General features: G+C 49.2%; 2 protein-coding genes and 1 non-coding gene across 3 annotated transcripts; all 3 read right to left on the bottom strand.

Moving 5' to 3' along the window:
* Window positions 1-640: 640 nt before the first annotated feature.
* LOC139035947 (putative DMBT1-like protein) lies at window positions 641-16,816 on the bottom strand. The gene is made up of 10 exons (XM_070469880.1): window positions 16,813-16,816; window positions 16,543-16,575; window positions 13,067-13,220; window positions 10,943-11,160; window positions 8,422-8,463; window positions 6,769-6,798; window positions 5,960-6,113; window positions 3,402-3,619; window positions 1,590-1,992; window positions 641-647 (listed from the first exon to the last, which is right to left on the bottom strand). The coding sequence occupies exons 1-10, from the start codon at window positions 16,814-16,816 to the stop codon at window positions 641-643; spliced, it is 1,263 nt and encodes a 420-aa protein (XP_070325981.1).
* On the bottom strand, window positions 5,727-5,798 carry TRNAQ-UUG (transfer RNA glutamine (anticodon UUG)). The gene has a single exon. It is a non-coding gene; the product is annotated as a tRNA-Gln (tRNA).
* A 230-nt stretch (window positions 16,817-17,046) lies between the features above and the next one.
* On the bottom strand, window positions 17,047-21,441 carry LOC139035946 (putative DMBT1-like protein). The gene is made up of 3 exons (XM_070469879.1): window positions 21,414-21,441; window positions 20,714-21,096; window positions 17,047-17,481 (listed from the first exon to the last, which is right to left on the bottom strand). The coding sequence occupies exons 1-3, from the start codon at window positions 21,439-21,441 to the stop codon at window positions 17,047-17,049; spliced, it is 846 nt and encodes a 281-aa protein (XP_070325980.1).
* Between the last annotated feature and the right edge of the window lie 948 nt (window positions 21,442-22,389).

Genomic DNA, 22,389 nt, shown 5'->3' with positions numbered 1-22,389 from the left:
AGCTCTATACAACTTGCTGAGGCCTGACCCTGGGTCTCTGTTTCCTTGCTCTGCACGTAACTATTGCATGATCACCACTGCAGGCAGTTACCAAGCCCACCCCAACCGTGACTCCACCCCACTGCGTGTGGACACAGATTCAGGAAACCCCACTGGCCAGAGACTGCATTTCTGGTGGATCTGAATTCTCCTTCTCTTCTACCTCTTTCTCTCCTCACCCTCTGCGGCGCCCCGGCCCCAAGCCCCACCATTTTGCCAATGCTAACGGACTGCATAAGTGAAAGTGAAGTCGCTCAGTCGTGTCCGACTCTTTGCGACTCCATGGACTGTAGCCTACCAGGCTCCTCCGTCCATGGGATTTTTCAGGCAAGAATACTGGAGTGGGTTGCCATTTCCTTTTCCAGGAGATCTTCCCAACCCAGGGATTGAACCCAGGTCTTCTGTATTATAGGCAGACGCTTTACCGTCAGAACCACCAAGGAAAGACTAATGGACTGCATGGCTCTTGTTAATTAACAAGAAATAATTTAATCAGATGGTGTCCCAATTACAGGATTAAAAAGTAGCTAGTATTCACTCATACTAGAGACCTGGCAATGGGTTAAAATGTTTGGAAGTTGGTCCTACTTTTGGGTTGCCATCAATACCTACTCCAAGACAGAAGAGAGAATAAGAGATGAATTGAGTAAGACAGTCACACAAAAGGAAATCAGGTTTTTTAAAATTAATTTAAAATTAAAATTTCTATTTCTTTTATTTGCTTTTTTTTTTTTAATCAAACACATTCTGTTCTGGGCAGTTAGGAGTGTAGCACTAAATCCCACTGCTAGGAAAGACTGAAGGCAAAAGGAGAAGAGGGCAGCAGAGGATGAGATGGTTGGACAGCATCACTGACTCAGTGGACACGTTGTCATTCAGTCGCTAGGTTGGGTTTGACCCTTCGACTCCATGGACTGCAGCATGCCAGGCTTCCCTGTCCTGGAGCTTTGCTCAAACTCACGTCCATTGAGTCAGTGATGCCATTCAGTCATCTCATCCTCTGTTGTCCCTTCTTCCCCTGCCTCCATTCTTTCCCAGCACCAGGTGGTGATATAACCCTCTATTTAACCACTGCAGCTTTCTTTAAAACATATGAGTGATCTATGATGAATATTTATTTTTTTGTCACACAGCAGGTGGGATCGTAGTTCCCTAACTAGCGATTGAACCTGCACCCCTGGCACTGGAAGCATGGAACCTTAACCACTGGACCCCAAGGGCAGTCCCTCACCACAGCTTTTAGGGTGGGACTTTGAGGTGGGACATTTTCAGGCTTCCTTCATGTCTCAGCTGGTAAAGAATCTGCCTGCAGTGCGGGAGACCTAGGTTCGATCCCTGGGTTGGGAAGATGCCCTGGAAAAGGGAAAGGCTACCCACTCCAGTATTCCGGCCTGGAGAATTCCATGGACTGTATAGTCCAAGGGGTCACAAAGAGTCAGACACAACTGAGTGACTTTCACTTCACTTGAGCATTTTACAAACACAACGATTTAAGAGAAAGCAAACTACCTCTTCGGCAAATTGACTTAAAAAGACGGCTTGGAGCCCACGGCTCCAATTCCTCCCGAGTCACCCCCCTTCCCAGAGGCTGCTGGGGTGAGATGCTCCCCGGCAAGGTGTGCCGTGCCCCCGGGGGCTCCCCTGAGCAGACGACACCCGCGTCCTCGTGGTGCCCGCAGTTGTGGGAGAACCAGTCACTGTGTGGGCACTGCCACACCCTGGCCTCACTCCCCACACACTGCACATTGTCCAGGATGATGGGGCCGGTGCCTCCACCGAAGTGGCTCTGCTTCGGGGCCGACAAGGCCTCGCCGCAGCCAAGCTGCCGGCACACGACCCTGGCGTCCGTCAGGTCCCAGCTGTCGTCGCACACGGTGCCCCAGGTGCCGTTGTAGGAGACCTCCACCCGACCCTCACATCTGTGACTGCCATCCCCCAGCCTCAGGGACTCACCTGGGGACGGGAAAGCAGAGTCCCCTGAGCTGTGGGGCTGTGCCCCATCTCTCTTCTGCCCAAGAGAGGATCTCTGACATTCTCCTATGGGCACATTTCTGCATATTCAGCTGCTGGACCCTAGATAGGGAGACCCTATGTCCTGATATGCCAGGAATTGTTCAGTCACTAAATTGCCTCCAACTCTGTGACCTCGTGGACTGCAGCATGCCAGGCTCCTCTTCTATCTTGCAGAGTTTGCTCAGATTCATGTCCATTGAGTTGGTGATGCTATCTAACTATCTCATCCTCTGCCACCCCCTTCTCCTTTTGCCTTCAATCTTTCCCAGCGTCAGGATCTTTTCCAATCAGTTGGCTCTTCGCATCAGGTGGCCAAAGTATTGGAGCTTCCACATCTGCATCAGTCCTTCTGGTGAATATTCAGGACTGATCTCCTTTAGGATGGACTGGTTGGATCTCCTTACTGTCCAAGGGACTTTCAAGCATCTTCTCCAGCACCACAATTCAAAAGCATCAACTCCTCTGCACTCAGCCTTCAACCAACTCTCACATCCAAACATGAATACTGGAAAAACCATTGCTTTGTCTCTATGGATGGACCTTTGTTGGCAAAGTAATGTCTCTGCTTCTTAATAGGCTGTCTAGGTTTGTCATAGCTTCCTGGTTTATGACTGGGGTAGGTCAATTAGTGCCTGTTGAATCTGCCTGCAATGCGGGAGACCTGGATTGGATCCCTGGGTTGGGAAGATCCCCTGGAGAAGGGATGGCAACCCACTCCGGTATTCTTGCCTGGAGAATCCCATGGACAGAGGAGCCTGTGGGCTACAGTCCATGGGGTCACAAAGAGTCAGACACGACTGAGCGACTAACACTACTACTGCAATTATTTCAGAGTTCCTTTTTATACTCTCCAAAGTCCCCTGACTGAGGGATAAGTTGCACAGTCACCTTAAGTATTATCCACTGACAGCTGTGTAATGGTCTTCCTATCTTGTATGGGGAGTATTCTGGATGGTTTCTGCATTGAACTCATCTGGAAGCAGGTGGGCTGACAGTTGTAGTTTGGGATGGTTTTGTTCTAGAAGGATTTGCTCTACTGAGTTTCTGCTTCCTTTGGAGAAGGAGGAGACTGTTGTCATGGGCCCTCCCTCAACACAACGGCCATGGCAAGACGTGAGACTTGGCTCTCTATTTCTTTAGGGGGATGTCTTGGTGGAGGAAGACAAGAGTGAGGGGCAGAGCAGGGGCAGGGGTGGGCTAGGGGCTGTCAGTGTCAGAGTGATGTCACTGAGATGTCAGTAATGTGGGCGGGACCCACAGGTCAGATTTACAAAAGCATCTCCTCCCTTAAAGGGAAAGGGTGCACATTAGACCTGACATCCCTCCGAAGTCCGTGTTAGGATACCCACCGCTCTCCCTTTCGTCCTGCCGGACGGCGCTGTACAAGGCGTAGAACCCCGTGTTGGTGATCCTGGCGTTGCTCCTGAACACCGTGGTCAGGATGTTTGAAGAAGAGTGGAATGTGAGCTCAGTTCCGGCACAAAATCTGCCCAAGGAGAGCGAGGCAACCTGCTGTCCATCGAACACTTCGATGAAGTCGTAAGGGCACCCATAGACGTCCTCTAATCTGAGGAGGTGAAGGCAGAGTTAAGCTCCCCAAGGCAATCTGCCGGAATGTTACACATAAAGTTAAATTTTGCTTCACCCCCAGCCAGGAGCTGCAGTTACCCCCGCATCTCCTTCCAGCCACACATCTCCCTCGTGGATTTGACCCCTCTGATGCTGCTTGGGTCTACCCTTTTGTCCTGCTCCCTGTTGGGACTGGTCCAGTTCAGTCAGCCTCTTGTCTTTCCTGGTCTATTTCAGCTCCCCCATCAAGGGGATGAACTGATGAATGAACGAACTGAGGCTATGTAATATGCAAAAGAAAAGTTTTAGTAGGGACAGGATAGAAATTCTCGGAGGGAAGAGGAAGATAATCTGTTGTGTATAACACCAGGCAGAAGAATAAAGGTCAGAAAAGGTAATGACAACGAACAGACTGGGGCTCAGCCAGAGATAGAGGCTGTGTCCCAAATGGAGCTGGCTGAGAGTGGAGGGGTGGGGTCCTCGTGTGTGGGTCACCCCAGCTGAGGCTCCCTCCATGATGGCACCAGGGAGTCTCATGGGGTCTTCTCCAACTGCATGGGAAGTTGAGCTCAGTGATTAAAACTCCTTAAGTGATACTGGAGCCTGTTATACAGAGTGAAGTAAGTCAGAAAGAAAAACACCAATACAGTATAGTAACGCATATATATGGAATTTAGAAAGATGGTAACAATTGGACTATAAAGAAAGCTGAGCTCTGTAGAATTGGTGCTTTTGAACTGTGGTGTTGGAGAAGATTCTTGAGAGTCCCTTGGACAGCAAGGAGAACCAACCAGTCCATCCTAAGGGAAATCAGTCCTGAATGTTCATTGGAAGGACTGATGCTGAAGCTGAAACTCCAATACTTTGGCCACCTGATGTGAAGAACTGACTCATTTGAAAAGACCCTGATGCTGGGAAAGATTGAAGGTGGGAGGAGAAGGGGATGACAGAGGATGAGATGGTTTGATGGCATCACCAACTCAGTGGACACGAGTTTGATTAAACTCCGGGAGTTGGTGATGGACAGGGAAGCCTGGTGTGCTGCAGTCCATGGGGTCAAAAAGAGTCGGACACGACTGAGGGACTGAGCTGAACTGAATGATGACCTTTTGTGAGATAGCAAAAGAGATACAGTTATGAAGAATAGACTTTTGGACTCTGTGGGAGAAGGTGACGGTGGGATAATTTGAGAGAATAGCACTGAAACGTGTATATTATCATATGTGAAATAGATTTCCAGTCCAAGTTCAATTCATAAAACAGGGCACTCAAAGCTGGTACACTGGGACAACCCAGAAGGATGGGATGGGGAAGGAGGTGGGAGGGGGTTCGGGAGGGGGGACCCACGTACACCTGAGGCTGATTCATGTCAATGCATGGCAAAAACCACCACAATATTGTAAAGTAATTAACCTCCAATTAAAATAAATAAATTTAAAAAATAAATAAAATGCAATCTGAAAAAAATAACTTTTTAAAAAAACTCCTTAAGCTCAGATGACCAGACCAATTTTCACCTAATATGTGAAAGGATTTGTTAGATGGTGCTGTAGGCAGAAGGTTTGTGTCCCCTCAAAATTGATCTGTTGAAACTTAACCCTCAATAGCAATAGTCTTAGGAGGTGGGGCCTTTGGGAAGTGACTAGGTTGATAGGGCAGACCCCTCAAGACAGGATTAGAGCCCTTAGAAAGAGGCTGAGAAAGCTCCTGCTCCCCTCCCTCACGCGAGGTCATAATGGAAAACAGCCATCTGTGAGCCTGGGAGCAGGTCCTCACTAGACACTGAATCAGCTGGTATACGTATCTTGGAGTTGCCAGCCTGCAGAAGTGTCAGAAATAAACTTTCGTTGTTTATTAAGACACCCAGTCTATTATATTTTTGTTCGTCACGTCATGTCATCTAGTTACTCAATGGTGTCCAACTTATGCAACTTCATGGTCTGCCAGGCTCCTCTGTCAGTGGAATTCTCCAGGCAAGAATACTGGAGTGGGTAGCCTTTCCTTTCTCCAGGGGATCTTCCCAATCTAGGAATTGAACCTGGGTCTCCCACATTGCAGGCAGATTCTTTACCATCTTAGCCACCAGGGAAGCACAAAAGATAGTCAGGTCCCACAGAGATTTGAACTCAGATCACTGGATTCAAAGTCCAGAGTGCTAACCATTACACCACAGGGCCACTACAGGAAATAAACTTCTGTTGTTTATTAAGATGCCTAGTTTACTAAATTTTTGTTATAGCAGCTAATGACTCAGGCACTTGGAAAGGCAACCTCCTGGGGAAAGCACGGATTCAAATCCAATCTGGCCCTTGAAGCAGAAAAAGACACAACTGCTTACTTCAGGCTGGGGATCTCCAGCTCTATGCGGAACTTCTCGGCCAGGTGGATCACCCAGACACACTCCACGTCAGTGGGGTAGTTGGTTGGGTACCGGGGACTGGAGAAGGATCCGGACAGACTTGAAATGACGCCCCCACAGGAGCTACTTCCTCCTGTGAAAACGGGATGAAGAGACCCGTGGCTGGAGTCTTCAGACAGGTACCTTACCTTTTCCCAGGTATAGACTCCAGAGTCCCACCAAACCAAGAGTGAATCACAAAATGGGAAGGGATCATGCTAGTGTCGACATAGCTGTGGCTTGGCTGGAGTGTGGTCGTACACCCAAAGAGGGGGTGAGGGTGGCGGAAAGATGTGTGATGGGTAGGAAGGACCTTGAGATTGTAGGTGAGGCTGGAAATGGATTGGATATATATATGGCAGCTGTGGGGTGTCAAGGACACATCATTAATCCTGTCCCAGCTTCCTGTCATGCAAATCAGCTCAACTGAGATGTAGACAATCCACCCATTTGGGAGGGCTCCATCCCTCACCTCCTCTCCCTCATGCAGCCAGGACATAGGATGTCTATTCTACTCTTATGAATTATCACCACAATTCTAAATCATAAAAGTTGAAGAAATGGTTGTATGGCATCACTGACTCAATGAACATGAGTTTGAGCCAACTCCAGGAGATAGTGAAAACCATGGAAACCTGGCATGCTGCAGTCCATTGGATCGAAAAGAGTTGGACATGACTTAGCAACTGAACAACAACAATCATCATTCTATCCTTTATGGGTTATACTTTCAATGCAAGAAGAGTTACCTGGTGGGACAGGCGCTTGGGGAACAGCAGCTGCAAAAATTGAAACCAAAGAAAATCAGGAAAGAGCTTCGTCCGATGACATCACCTTCTACTTAAGTGCAAATGAATGAAGCTGCTACTAGTCTTAATACATGGTATGGACACACTCATTCCTCTTTGCTCCCCAACCTGAGATGTAGCTTCTCCCCTTCTTTTGGTGATTTACCATGAAATCACAGACAACGCAGTCATGTGGTTTGTTTTCTCTTCTGCGCTGGGTCTGCCAACTCAAGGGCTGTCCTGAGAGTGACCAGTCATGAGGCATCACCCACAGTCACAGCACCAGGCTTGTGAGCATGCCACTGTCCCTGCAGACATTTATCAGGTGCCAAAATGTCAAGGGACCAAACCTGGGAAGCTGAGAGCCATGGTGAGGAAAGGCAGGTTGGACAAGGAGTCCAAGGAAGTAAGACAGGCCCCTTCCCACGGGCCCACCTCTGCAACCCACCCCAGAAGGGTGGCTTGCCAGGGATGGTGACTTGCACCTGGGATGCCCTCGGGACCTGGACTGGAGGAAAAGAGGCCTCCACCAAGTGTGCTTCCACATATGCCGTAGCGGTGCCAGCCCAGGATTGGGGCAGCTGCTGGCCACCTTGCCTGGCCCCCAAACACTGTGAGGTGCACCCCTGACCTTCCCCAACCCAGGCTCTCACGGAGGGCAGAGGGTGCCCGCAGTCACTGGGTAAGGCTGGGAGGAGGCTGGATGGGGCCCAGGGTGCCAGTGATCAGGGAAGCTGGCAGCTAAGAACTTGTTCTGCAGAGGCTGGTGGGTGCCGGATGCTCTGATACAGCTGCAATCTCCAGTGTAGGGGGGTGTGGATCACATGGACTTTGAGTAGGTTACCTGAAGAAGGTGTACCTTCCTCTATCCCTGTTATTCTGGCTAAGCCAGGAGGCTCCCAGAGGAGCCCCAGCTGTTTTTGCTTCTCGTCCCCAATCTGCTCTTGACCCACTGGGAGAATTCGACATCCAGTGCATCTTTGTTTACCTGCACACTTTCATTCTCTAACTCATATTCTTGAGAGGTAGACCTTCCCACCTCCTCCCCTCCAGATCAACCCTCTGCTTGGCCACTGCGATGGACCATCTCTTTCAGTCCCTCCTGCCCCTCTCTGATCCACTGTCCAGACAGGAGAGTGTCGAATGCTATTTCATTTGGGCAACGTGACTCTCAGCTTCTTGTCCAAGCCACTGTCTCTCAGCCTTGACCACACACTGGAATTACACAGGAAGTTTTAAATATCACTGATGACTGGGTGTGACCCAGAGGTTCTGATGTGACTGGTCTGGCATGCAGCTTGAGTATCATAAAATGTTAAAGCTCCCTGGGTGATTCCAGTGTCTAGGTCACTGTCTACCTGTGTCTGGATGCTGAAAGAGGTTGTGCATGTTACTTGCTCAGTTGTGTCTGATTCTTTGCGACCTCAAGGACTGTAGCCCCCCCCCCCAGGCTCCTCTCTCCATGGAATTCTCCAGGCAAGAATACTGGAGTGGGTTGCCATTCCCTTCTCCAGGGGATCTTCCAGATCCAGGGATCGAACCTGGATCTCCCTGAAAGAGGTTAGATTTCTTATCTACTTTGCAGAGATATTGGAAATGCAGGGTTAGACCTACCTGGGGGTGCAGGAGTCACGTCTGGAGCCCAGTCCCCTGCATCTGCATGCATTAAAAAAAGATAGTTAAATTGTATCAGGACAAGTGGTGGTTTTCCAGTGTGGGCAGATCCCAAGCAGGCAGGCTTCCTGTTACACAAGCAAGAAAGGGCATGTTTAGTAAACAGCTCCAGACCTGAGAGGAGCTGCAGAAAACACGACCTGACAATTATGTGGCCCTGGATGTGTGTTCCCAAGAGAGCCCAGCTCTCGGCATTCTCTGTTAGCCTGGCTGAAGGGTCACCTTCTGCCAGGGCACCAGCCCTGCTCTGTGCACACCTTCCACCATCCCATAGCTACTGAAGGATCAGAAAAAACCTGCCCCTGGAGGAGAGGGAGAGGTATCTGAGCTGACAACGCCAGCATCCTCATGGTGACCACACTTGTGGTCTGACCAGCCGGAACTGGGGCACTGGCCAAGGTGGCTCTCGTTTCCTGAACACTGGAAGCTGTCCAGGAGGACGTCTCCAGAGCCCGGGCCGAAGTGGGCCTTTCCCGGGGCAGCGATGGCCCAACCACACCCCAGCTGCCAGCACATGACCCTGGCTTCTTTCAGGTCCCGTAGGTCATCACACATGGTGCCCCAGGCTCCCTGGTGCAGGATTTCCACGCATCCAGAGCACCGCCCAGAACTGCCCACCAGCCGCAGCTCTGGCTCATCTTCTAAACCTTTGAGTTTAGGAGTTTTAAATAGGAAGGATTTCTAGCTCCTATATTTGCAGCTAAGTCAAATAACTGCAAGAATGAAGCCTTATTAAGGCTGTCTTGAGTCTGTAATACATGAGACAGAGGTGGGTTTAGATTCCAGCTCTCCTGCTCCCTCACTGTGTAACCTTTGATAAATTATCTCCCCGGGCCTCAGTTTCCTCATCTGTAAAATGGGATGCCAAGTCAATAACAGCATGCACATGAAGCACAGCCCTCAGCCCCGATACACCTTGGGTCCTGCAGATCTTGCCATGTGGTTCTCTGGGTCACAAAGCTGGGTTCCTGGGGCAATGGGTTCCTGGCTGCTTCTCTGAGCATGTCCTGGACAAGTGTTTGGATAAGTGTAGATTTAATCCCCTGAAGGCACCTGGCCACAAGGGTGTCTATGACTCCATAAAGCCCAAAGGGACCTGCTGTTTTTGGGCTGACAGGCTACGGCCAGCTGGAATCACGTGCAGTCCCCTGGAGACACCTGGGGACATTCTTCCCTTACTGTGCTCACAGGCTCTGCCTTCTTTCAGTTTCTTGGACACGTCCAACTCTTTCCTCCCTGGGAGCCCGTGCGTTGCTCTTCTCTCCGCCTGGAATGGCCCTGTGTGGTCACTCCTCACGTATGGCCCCCTTAGCAAGGCCAGCCATCCCCTTTCAGTCCACAGCAGCGGCTCCTCCATCCCACGTGGCTCTGTGTTCCCAACCTTGTCACCACCCTCACATCATCTTGTTTATCTGCTTGTTTGTTGTGTCTTGATCCTCCCCCACTCACCCATACCCGCCCTACCGTAAACTGCAGGGGGAGGGTTCTGTACTGTTGGCTGCGTCCCCAGCACTTCTGCCTGGGGCTGGCACATAGAAGGACCTTAGTGAATATTATTGGATTTGTAAATGATGATCCTGAGTCAATGAATGGTCTGGACTTCAACCCCTGGACTTTACTTAGCCTCCCCAGGGCAAGATCTCACACATGCCTTTGGAAAGTCAAATATTTAAGGAATTCCCTCATTCAGAAACACCCTTCACCCCACTGGCCTCAAAATACAAACTGGAAGTTTCTACCTGAATTCCTAGTGACCTGAGTTACTGTGGCCCCACATCTGGCAGATAAGTATTTTTTTTTTTTTTTTGGTGCAAACTGGATCTGGTTCTGGAATGATGAGCCATAAGGTCTGTCCATTAAGGAGTCCCCAAGCCTCTTATGTGGTGAGTCTAGGGTTCAAAGGAGGCAAAGTGAGCCAGCTGGTGGAGGGAGGAGAATTCTTGAAAGTCTGACTTTACCTTTCAGCACGCTGGACAGTAACAGGTCCGGGCGGAGGGCTGTGACGAGGCAGCCCCGGAGAGCTGCCTGCCCATTCACACACAGGCTGCACATGTGCTCAGAAGCTCAGTCGTGGCTGACTCTTTGCGACCCCATGGCCTGTAGCCCTGCAGGCTCCTCTGTCCATGGAATTTTTCAGGCAAGAATACTGGAGTGGGTTGCCATTTCCCCCTCCAGGGAATCTCCCCGGCTCAGGGATGGAATCTGTATCTCCTGCATCGGCAGGTGGGTTCTTTACCACTAGCGCCACCTGGGAAGCCCATCACTGCTTTACTTCAATTGCCCACGAGGCCCTCTGAGTGGAAAAAGCTAGCAGTGATACAGCAGGGCCTTTCTGGTTAATTGTAGGGGAGGTTTTAAAACTGAAGCCCATGCTTCTGCTAATAGGAGGATCCCTTAAATTAGAAAACTATTCTGTTTTGTTTTTTTTTTCAAGGCCAAAAGCCTACTTGAAGCTTCCTACCTGATTCTCTTCTGCCCTGGGGAATCGCATTGAACAGAGCATAAAAGCCAGTGTTGGTGATCATGGAATCACTTCGGAACACCACAGTCAGGATGTTAGAGGAGGAGAAAAACATCACAGCTGCTGAGGCACAGAACTTCCCCACGGAGAGCGAGGCGATCCTGGGGCCGTCGAAGATTTCGACTGAGTCGTACGGGCATCCAAGGATATCTTCCAGTCTGGGGGAATCACAGCAGAGGCTTAGCAGCTGGTTAGGGCTTCCTACATTTTTTTTTTAATTGCTTACTTAGGCTTATTTTTATTTATTTTTTGGTTGGGCTATGTGACATGCTGGATTTCAGTTCCCCGGTCAGGGATCAAATCTCTGCCCCCTGCCATGGAAGCAGATTCTTAACCACTGGACCACCAGGGAAGTCCCAGGGCTTCCTAGATCTTAAAGCTTGAAAATTATGACACGCACAGAATTAACTATTTGGATTATACTTTGAATTGCATAGTAATACATAAAATATCAATTAACCTTTTCAGATGCCTTATTAGCAAAACTCCTTTTATCTCTTTCTGAAGAATGTGTGAGGTTTATGGCCACAGCTCAGCAATAGAAACTCAGAAATCATACTGATTTTAGCCAATCACAACTCACATGAAACCTCAGGAGAGGCAAATGTACACTGCACATAAAATCTTAACAACAAAGTCACCCCAACTGATCAACATGTAACTGACATCAAAACCCAATTTTCCTACCTCTGTATTTCACAACATTCTTCATACCCAAATTCTTGGGGAGAAAAAGCTTGATTTTGAAATAAAAACAAAGTCAGCATGTGGAACCGTATTTGCACCTTGATAATTATTCACAGGGATGTGTATGAGGGCTGATTGGTTGTTGTTGTTTTTGACCACGCCACATGGCATGTGGGATCTTATAGTTCCCCAGTCAGGGGTCGAACTTGGGCTCCCTGCATTCGGAGTACAGAGTCTTAACCAAGTCCCGAGGGCTGATTTTGAAGAAGAAATGGATAACTGATAACATGATAGGTTTTAGAGGTGTGGGTTCAAGGTACTCACCTCATTGAGGGCTGTGTCCTTAGGGTTTCAACTGACAAAGATAATACTCTTCTAGAATATTCTTTGGGATAGGGTGTGTCTGATTCCATGGGCTGAGAACAATGCAGTGCATGCTAACGGGGGATTTTCATAGCATGTCACGTTATTGCTGTGTTTGTTGCATGGTGTGTGTCGTAGCCAACAAGAAGGGCTTTGTGCAGACTACCCTACAGCACTGTATGCTGGTGACGAGCTGGGCCTTTGACACCCAATGGACCTAGAAGGTTGGCCTTTGGTGAGTAACCTCTCTGAGTCTCAGCTTCTTAATCTTTAACTGGGGTGATAAGGCCATCTTTATTAGGGCTATAGTGACCCTGCAACGTGACAAAGCATACGGAACACAAAGTGCAGAGCCTGAGCACACTAAAAGTGTCCGTTTTTATTTTATGAACTGATAAGAAGAGAATGGCAGTGACTTAGGAGAGTCTTTTTATGTCAGAGATGAAGCAATGACTACCATCTCACTTCATTTTAAGGTAACATATAGAGGATGCAGGGCTCATGGCTGGAGTAGTCGCCTAATGCATGTGTAGGTAAAGCCTCTTACTGCTTGCTTAAAACTCAGATTAAAGAAAAAGAAAGTCTAAAAGGATGAATATTGGTACCCAGTGTACAATGAGGGCAAAGCTGAAAAGGACAATTTTTTTAAATAAATAAAAAAAGAACCCTCATAGTAATGTTAAGTCAAATACGTGAATTAAGCCATTTACTGATTTTTTTCAAGGCAATATTCTTATTTAGGTAGACTCTTCTTTTAAAGGGGGCTTCCCAGGTGGTGCCAGTGATAAGCAACCTGCCTGTCAATGTTGGAGACCTAAGAGACACGGGTTTGAGAAGATCAGGGTTGAGAAGATCCCCTGGAGGAGGGTATGGCAACCCATTCCAGTATCCTTGCCTGGAGAATCCAGGCAAAGAAGAAGCCTGGTGGGCTATAGTCCACGGGGTCACAAAGAGTCGGACGCAACTGAAGTGACGAAGCATGCACACGCTTCTTTTAAAAAGTTGTTTTCTTACTTCAGAGTTGGAATCATGAGTTCTATGCGGAACTTCTTATCCACGTGGATCTCCCACACACACTGGATGTCTGTTGGGTAGTTTTCTGGATACAGCGGACTGGAAAATGAGCCAGAGAGACTAGAAATGACCCCTCCACAAGAGTTCCTTTCTCCTGAAACAGCAGGAAAAAGGATGTCAGGATATGTCTCCATGGCGTCACTTATGTAATCCCACTAAGGACCTGGGGGATTCAGGCTGCAGTCTGAATTAACAGATCTGTAGCCTAAGCATCTTCCGGGAAGGAGAGTCTATTCAGTCTAATTGTGATGGGTCAGAACACACTGGGAGAAGGAAATGGCAACCTACTCCAGTATTCTTGCCTGGAGAATCCCAGGGACAGAAGGGCCTGGTGGGCTGCCGTCTATGGGGTTGCAGAGAGTCGGACACGACTGAAGCGACTTAGCAGCAGCAGCAGCAGAATGCACTGCTTCCCTCTGTCATCCAATGGGGAAAATATTATCTCTGTCCTGTTGACTCTTTCTAAAGTGGAAGGTCTCACTTGCTGGGAGACAGGTGGAGCTGATTGGCTTGAGGGTTTGGGAAAGAGAGGCAGAGACAGAGATGGAGCTGTACGTGGTGGGGAAGGGGTGACTTTGAGGAGCTGAGGGCCTGAGGAACTGAAGACAAAGGGGGTGGTGTGGACTGTTCTGGGAGGGTGTGACTGGGACCTCCCTTTAAACTACTTTTTCACCACTTTTTCTGGGTAGGTTGTCTTTCCTTCAGCTCCATATCCATTGAGACTGGCGCTTATAGGTTTTGGACTTTCAAGAATTAAACAAGTGAAATCTAACTCCTCCATTCTGCTTGTCATATTATATAACTATACACACACACAAACATATAAATTTGAAACAGCACACCACACAAAAAAAGCAGAAAACTTCGAATCATCAAATTATTTTGGAGGAAATCTGAAAGCATAACATTTTATCGACCTTGTACCCAAATTATGAAGATGCTGAACTTTCTTCTTTCTCCCCTGAACACCTTGTAATCCTCCCAGAATCTCACAGATTCCTGGTCTTTCCTGTGATGGAGGGTGGGAAGTGGTGAGGGACACAGCCAGCCCAGGGAGCTAGTGTGGACTGCTGTTTGTAGGTTACAAACATCAGACTGACGCTAAAACCCCCAGGACTGGGTTTCTCGAAGCCTCTACACACTACTTTGCCAACAAAGGTCCGTCTAGTCAAGGCTATGGTTTTTCCAGTGGTCATGTATGGATGTGAGAGTTGGACCATAAAGAAAACTGAGTGCAGAAGAATTGATGCTTTTGAACTGGGGTGTTGGAGAAGACTCTTGAGAGTCCCTTGGACTGCAAGGAGATCCAACCAGTCCATCCTGAAGGAGATCAGTCCTGACTATTCATTGGAAGGACTGATGCTGAAGCTGAAACTCTAATACTCTGGCCACCTGATGCGAAGAGCTGACTCATTTGAAAAGACACTGATGCTGGGAAAGATTGAGGGCAGGAGGAGGAGACGTCAGAGGATGAGATGGTTGGATCGCATCACTGACTCAATGGACATGAGTTCGAGTAAACTCTGGGAGTTGGTGATGGACAGGGAAGCCTGGAGTGCTGCAGTCCATGGGGTCGCAAAGAGTCGGACGCGACTGAGCGACTGAACTGAACTGAACTGAACTACACATGGCAGGCGGTGATGGGCTGGTACCTGTTGCGGGTTCCTATTACAGGACTGTGCCCATAGGACGCAGGCTGAGAATGGGCAGATGGACTGAGCCACATTTTCTTCGAGCTCCTTGTCACCCTCCTGCCTATTCTGATCTGGGCAGATCCACACGCCCCTTCCCAACTGCTGCTTTAGTAAAAAAGTCAGCATTTCCAGGCATCGGTTGCACTAATGCCACGCCCCTCAGAGCGGCGGGGGCGGGGCGTGTGAGGACAGAGCTGGTCCTGGGCTGAGTCCTGGCCGCCCCGCCTTCTGCTGGGAGGGGCTGCGGCGGGTGTAGCTTGAGCAGCAGAGGCAGCCCCTCACCCACACCAAGCCAGCCTTTGTGCCCCGTCCTGGGCACACCGCCTGGCGTTTCCTCTGGTGGTTCTTTTGGAATAGAGTTACCATGTCAGTTTAAAACAAGCGGCTACCTGTTACATGATCCTGAGACGCTGTGGAAAGACCTAGAAGGAAAAAAAAAGGGAGATAATGCTGACATCAGAATTAGTCTCATCTACAAGTTAGCAAAATGTAAAGGGTTTCCTTAGAAATGTCCACGTACATAGGGCAAATGGAGAAAAGTGTGAAGGTGCTGACCGAATATTCTCTACGGTCCTGGGGCAGGCTAAAGAAGGCTACAGGTTCTGGTCAAGGGGTGGGGTCTGGTCCCCTCCCTGGAGCCTGGGTGGGCTCTGTGGAAGCTCAGACCAGCAGAATATGGCAGAAGCTGTTCCATAAGAAAGACTGGCAGCTTCCACTTCCCGTCTCTGGGTGCTCATGGCACCCTGAGCCACTCTGTAAGAAGTCTGATTCCCCTGCTGGAGAGGCCCTCTAAAGAGGCCCTGAGACCACCTGGAGAAGAAGCAGGCCCTTGGCTGAGCCGCCACCAGGATCCCAGGCGTGAGAGTGCATCTGTCCTGGACTCTCCAGGGCCGCCACTGGGTAAGCCTGCTCTACACTATGTGGAGCAGAAGACTCTCCCAGCCAAGCCCTGCCCCAGGTCCTGACTCACCAAACCGCGGCTTATAATTCAGTAGTTGTTGCTTTAAACCACTGCATTTTAGAGCAGGAGAGGAGCAGGATGGCTCCTTTCATGCAGTATGGTGGTGATGGTTTAGATGCTAAGTCGTGTCTGACTCTTGCAAGTCCATGGACCGTAGTCCACCAGGCTCCTCTATCCATGGGATCTTCCAGGCAAGAATACTGGACTGTGTTGCCATTTCTTACTCCAGGGGATCTTCCCGACCCAGGGATCGAACCCAAGTCTCCTGTATTGCAAGTGGATTCTTTACCACTGAGCCATCATTCATGCAATATGGTCTTCCCCATTTCCCCATCATCCATGTAATTTTCAGTTTAGCTGAATTATATAAATGGGAAAACTACAGATGAGGCTTTATTTGAATACCCACTGCCCTTGACCCCAGCGCTGGCCCTTTAACTTTAGATGACCTTTCTCCTCTCACTCACAACCCCAACACATAAAGCTGGTCTCCCCCAGGAATACACAGAACACATTCAGGGCTTGACACCTGTGGTTCAAGTCCACTGGCTACCCCTGGGTACGTTACTAATTTTCTGTGTCTCAGTTTACCTATCTGGAAAATGGGAATAATCAAATAACTTACTTTAAGAGGTTATTGTGCAGATTAAGTAAGTTACATAGGTATAAGGCCCCAAAACAGTGCCTGAAAGCATTTATAAGTATTCGATGTTATTATTATTATTATAAAGTTGCCTGAACAAGAAAAAATATGGACATACCTGGAGGTGTGGGAGGAGGCAGGTCTTCTGAATCTGAATGCACAAAGAAAGACAACAGGTCACTCTCTTTAGTGAATCCAAAGTGGAGGAGATAGGGTCACAAGGGGGCAGGTGGGGATGAAGTGGGGAGGACCACCGTCTTTTTGGGCCCAGGACTCAGAATGCTGCTCCTGGCTCACTCCAGTCCTCCTCCAGCAGGGTCCTTGGCCTTGGAGGGCGGGGTAGAGCCTCTAGGTCAACTCTGCCCCCCGCTCACCAGGGCTGGATTACCCATGGCCCCTCTTTTGCAGGATCACCTGGATCATCTGTTAAAATGTGGATTCCAGCGTCCCTTCCCAAACCTAGTTGATCACCATCTCTGGGGTGGGGTGGGGTCCAGGATTCAGCAAGGCGAGGCTATGGGGGTGCCAGTTCACGCTAACATTCAAGGCCTCCCAAGTGTAACCGGGGGCTGCCCGGGGTAGGGCGTGTGCCTGGGCCCAGCGCCTGGCACACAGTGGGCACTCATGGATTGGCTGACAACAGAATGAGCAGATGGATGGATGGCTGGTTGAAAAATTCCACCTGGGATGCAAAGTTTCGCAACGTCTTCAACCACAACATCTGAAATTGTAGCCCGAGAGAGGGGAGGCTACCTGAGCAGATGACCCCGGCGTCCTCGTGGTGGCCACAGTTGTGCTCCGACCAGCCCGAGTGGGCGCACTGGCCCAGGTAGTGCTCCGCCCCGGCGCACTGCAGGTTGTCCAGGAAGATGTCTCCAGAGCCCGGGCCAAAGTGGGCCTTCCCGAGGGCGGACACGGCCCGACCGCACCCCAGCTGCCGGCACACGACCTCGGCTTCGTTCAGGTCCCACAGGTCATCGCACACGGTGCCCCAGGCCCCCCGGTGCAGGACCTCCACGCGTCCTGAGCACTGACCTGAGCCGCCCACCAGCCGCAGCTTCGGCCAGTCCCCTGCAGACAGAGAGGGGCCTGTGAGTCCCCAGGAGACCCTCGGAGGCCAGCGGGACGATGCGGGGACCCCTGGGGCCTGTCCCTCATGTTTCTCATGTGTGTCTGAGTTGCGTGCAGACTGCGGGGCCTTCAGTCAGTGTGATGTCATTTCAGCAGTGTTCAAAGTGAAACTGACTGCCTTTCCCGTTACGCTCTGATGATATGGCTGTAAATCAAAGAGGCATGGCTCCTGCCTCAGGGAGCCATGCAGTCTATTTGTTAGTCAAACACAGATGCGAGTGTAATGCTTTCTCACATCAATACAAGGCTGTGAAAAGATGAGAGTGTGCTCAAGAGAGTGATGGGGAGTGGCTGCAAGACTCCTCTTAAAACACTGAGAAAGAGCCAGTCAAGGACAGTCAGGGAAATGCCTCTGAGTGAGGGGAAAAGTTTTTGCAAAAGGCCCTTGAAGTGCCATGTCACGCCTGCACATATGTGTCTCTAACACACACACAGGGACATCATCACCTGTAACAATATCAAAAGGAGTAATTCCAAATAACACTTTTAAATGGCATCTTAAAGCCATGAAAGTATCATCAGCTTAGACAAAGAATGAACTGAGTCCAGCAATAAATCACAAACAGCTGATATTCAAGTTCCATCAAAAAAAAGGCGTGACCTACCTGAGCTACTAGATGAGTCTCCCGCATCTGTTTAGGCAGAGAAAAAATATGTCAGTCTTTTTCTGAAATCCTGACTTTTATAACCAACAGCAAAGATTCTCCTTACATCCTTATAAATGATTATTCATCTGATATGGGAAAAATGAGTCCCTGGAAAGACCATAGCACTTGGAGAAACGGATTCAGCTATAGACCTAGGAAGCTTCTTGCTGGTGGTTGGTTGGCTACTGTGCTTTGAGAAAATGGTCAGATGGATGGGCACATTTGGGATGATATGACCTAGATTCCTGATTTTGTAGCAGATGAATTTCACATTGGGAGCATCTCATGGTAGCTCAGATGGTAAAGAATCTGCCTGCAATTCAGGAGAAATGGGTTCAATTCATGGGTTGGGAAGATGCCCTGGAGAAGGGAATGGCTATCCACTCCAGTATTCTTGCCTGGAGAATCCCATGGACAGAGAAGCCTGGCGAGCTATAGTCCATGGGGTCGCAAAGAGTCAGACACGACTGAGCGACTAACACTCCACACTTCAGATTTGTACAGTCATTCTCCAGAACATTGAAACTTAGGAATAAAAATCACTCCATGAGGCTATAACTGGGTTGGACATTCCACAGATAATAAGACACCTCCAAGTAAGCAGATGGGTCAGTGAATGCTCCAGCAAACAAGACAGTGTTTTAAAAGATGCACCTTCTGGGACTTCCCTGGTGGTCCAGTGGATAAGACTCCGCACTCCCAGTGCAAGGGCTCAGGTTCAACCCTTAGTCAGGGAACTAGACCCCACATACTGCAACTGAGTTTGCATGCTATGTCTAAAGACCCAGCACACTCCAAGGAAGACTTCAGACCCCTAGTGCCACAACTAAGACCTGGAACAGCCAAATAAATAAAAATAAATTAATTTTAAAAAGACGTGCCCCCAGTTAAACCACCTGATGCAAAGAACTGACTCATTGGAAAAGACCCCGATGCTGGGAAAGATCAAAGGCAAAAAGAGAAGAGGGCGGCAGAGGATGAGATGGTTAGATAGGACTACTGACTAATTTGGGAGATAGTGAAGAACAGGGAAGCCTGGCATGCCGCAGTCCATGGGGTTGCAAAGAATCATACACGACTTAGTGACTGAACAACAACAACCGGTTAAAAGTCCCAGGCGCCAGCTCCATCTCATGTGGCATGTCCGTGAACAAGCAGTCTTTCAAGTTCTAGCTACCCAATCTCTCGAATCACTCTGGGTATTACAGCTGCTAGTTTATAGAGATATCTCTCTACTGGAGAGGGCTATTACTAGACCTCCAGAGGTGATTAACACACTTCTAACTGTTCACATCTAAATATATATATATATATTTGACATAGACCATTTTTAAAGTCTTTATTGAATTTGTTACAGTATTGCTTCTGTTTTATGTTTTGGTTTTTTGGCCCCAAGGCATGTGGGATCGGAACTCCCTCACTGGGGATCGAACCCTCACCCTTTGCACTGGAAGGTGAAGTCTTAACCACTAGAGTTCTGAGGAAGTCTCTATGCCAAAGTACTTTGAAAAGCTGTCGCAAGGTAATTAAAATCAGCCATTTTAGTTTACTGATTCTCTGGTGTTAGATGACTGAGTGAGAAAAACGGTAGTAAAAACTGCTAAGAATGCAGCCCTTTGTCAGGTACTGATACTCTGAAGGTGCTATCCAAAAGACAGCGTGAAGGAGTCCTTTCAGCAATCCTGCCAGAACGCAAGCAGTCTCCTCATTTTACAGATGAGGAAACTGAGGCTCCAAGAGCTTCAGAGTTGATCAAATGCTGTCTGAGTGTCATCACCAGCTCCGAGATCCAGACTCAAGTTTGCCCAGCTCTGCAATCTTCCTTAGATTTACTATATTGGCTGCCCCTTTAAACAAAGACCTTTAGAAATACTCCTTAAAAATCCCCATAATTAACCATGCTTTTTTCATATATCTGTATGCAGTAAGGCACACATCCCTTTGGTAATTCTTACTCTCAAATTAGAAAATTTTAATATTTTATTCTGGGAATCAGTTAAAATCTTATCTGTTCAACCAATTTAGAAGGGATAAGTGAAGTGAAGTGAAAGTCGTTCAGTTGTGTCCAACTCTTGACTACCCCATGGACTATACAGTCCATGGAATTCTCCAGCCAGAATACTGGAGTGAGTAGCTGTTCCCTTCTCCAGGGGATCTTCCCAACCCAGGGATGGAACCCAGGTCTCCCGCATTGCAGGCGGATTCTTTACCAGCTGAGCCGCCAGGGAAGCCCTAAGGGGATAAAGCAAACATCAAATGCTACGTGCTGAGGATCCTGTCTTCACCCCTGGTGGTGGCGGTTTAGTCTCTAAGTCCTGTCCAACTCTTGCAACCCCATGGACTGTGGCCTCCAGGTCCGTGGGATTTCCCAGGCAGGAATACTGGAGCGGGTTGCTAGTTCCTTCTCCAGGAGACCTTCCCAACCCAGGGATTCCACCTGCATCTCCTGCTTGGCAGGCAGGTTCTTTCTTGCAGAGCCACCGGGGAAGACTGTCTTTGCCCCCGGCTGACTCTGAATCCCAGCAGGGTGGTCCTGAGGCACGTGGGTGGTGACCGGCGGGGGGAGGAGAGGCTACCTGAGCAGATGACCCCGGCATCCTCGTGGTGGCCACAGTTGTGCTCCGACCAGCCCGAGTGGGCACACTGGCCCAGGTAGCGCTCCGCCCCGGCGCACTGCAGGTTGTCCAGGAAGATGTCTCCAGAGCCTGGGCCGAAGTGGGCCTTCCCGAGGGCGGACACGGCCCGACCGCACCCCAGCTGCCGGCACACGACCTCGGCTTCGTTCAGGTCCCACAGGTCGTCGCACACGGTGCCCCAGGCCCCACGGTGCAGGACCTCCACGCGTCCTGAGCACCGACCTGAGCCGCCCACCAGCCGCAGCTCCGGCCAGTCCCCTGCAGACAGAGAGTGGGTGACCGTAATGTAGCCTCCTGGGCGTGTGCTCACTCCCCTGGGGCCAGCTGAGCTCCTCACCCCATACTACTGCTCGGGATGGAGAACTCAGTAAACGGTCAGTCAACTAGTCACAAAAAGTAAAAAACAAAAGTGTCACTAAAGTGACACAAAAGTCACTAAAACTGTCAAAACAACATTTAGCCTAAAACATGCATTAAATGAACATCTATTGGGCCAGAGCTATATGCAAATCTGTGTTGGCTAAATGCAGAAAAACAGTATCACAGAAAACCACAGTGATTTTGAGTGTGTGTACGTGTTTGTGTGTCCACCTTCGACTTCATAGTAACTCTGGAAGATAAGCCAGCTTTATCTCTGAGGACACTGATAGCTGGAGAAGCATGTCCTAAGTTGCTTCAGTCTTGTTCAGCTCTTTGTGACATCATGGACTGCAGCCTGTCCGGCTTCTCTGTCCGTGGGATTTTCCAGACGAGAAGACTGGAGTGGGTTGCTGTTTCCTTCTCCAGGGGATCCTCCTGACCCCGAGATCAAACCTGCATCTCTTACGGCTCCTGCATTGCAGGCAGATTCTTTACTGGTCAGTCACTGGGGATGCCCAGAGAAGCAAAGTGACTTACCCTAAATCCCATGTCTGGTCAGTAGCTGATCTCAACTCATTTCTCCTGCTTCTGAAATTCACTATTTTTCTTCTCTCTGCTATTCCAGCTCACTGCCCCTGGAATGCCTCTGGCACTCTACTCACTTGGAACAAGTCTATTAGTGATGCAGGTGTGAGGTTAACCATGAGCAGGACAGGCCGTAAAAAGAAAAGGCAGAAGCCCACTAGAGGGTGCTTATAAGTTGGTCAGGCTTTGATGACTCTGAAAGGTGCTAAAAAAAGGAATTCTGCTTGTTCTAGGATGCTAGAGCCAAAAGATCCCAAGAGCTCTGAATGGTCCTGAAAAGTCTGCACAGGGTCAGTGGGCCCGTTGCAAATAGATGAACCACTTGCAGTCAGTCCAGCCTCTGCCTTCGAGGCAGTGACAGATGCAGGCATTAACACAGGCACTCAGAGGCAAGGACAGTGGATGAGGAATGTGTGTGTTCCATGGCTTACCTGGTCTTGCTGTCACCACTCTGGGTGTTGCTATTGGGATTGCTGTGGATACAAGAAGACACCCTTGAGTAAAATGGGAGGATGCAGACAAGTCTGAGTTCAGCCTCCACTAAATGCCAAAATTCTGGCTAATTCATTTTCCCTATCGTCCTTATACTCTGTGACCTCTGAAGTC

The sequence above is a fragment of the Odocoileus virginianus genome, chromosome 7, assembly GCF_023699985.2.
Source record: "Odocoileus virginianus isolate 20LAN1187 ecotype Illinois chromosome 7, Ovbor_1.2, whole genome shotgun sequence".
Classification (NCBI taxonomy): Eukaryota; Metazoa; Chordata; class Mammalia; order Artiodactyla; family Cervidae; genus Odocoileus; species Odocoileus virginianus.
The sequence above is the reverse complement of the archived record's forward strand: the minus strand, read 5'-3'. Positions and strand labels throughout refer to the sequence as shown.

Bases quoted from the DNA above. Each gene is read 5' to 3' on its own strand.
- LOC139035947 (XM_070469880.1), bottom strand. The intron at 11,161-13,066 runs GTAAGAAAACAA...TGATTCCCCCAG, and splicing joins CTCATGATTCCAACTCTGAA to ACTGGAAGATATCCTTGGAT. The intron at 6,799-8,421 runs GTAGGTCTAACC...CAATTTTTGCAG, and splicing joins CGTGACTCCTGCACCCCCAG to CTGCTGTTCCCCAAGCGCCT.
- LOC139035946 (XM_070469879.1), bottom strand. From the start codon at position 21,441: ATGAAGTCGAAGGTGGACACACAAACAC. The intron at 21,097-21,413 runs GTACACACACTC...CTCTGTCTGCAG, and splicing joins GAAGGTGGACACACAAACAC to GGGACTGGCCGGAGCTGCGG. The intron at 17,482-20,713 runs GTCAGCCGGGGG...GACTGGCCGAAG, and splicing joins CCACCCTGCTGGGATTCAGA to CTGCGGCTGGTGGGCGGCTC.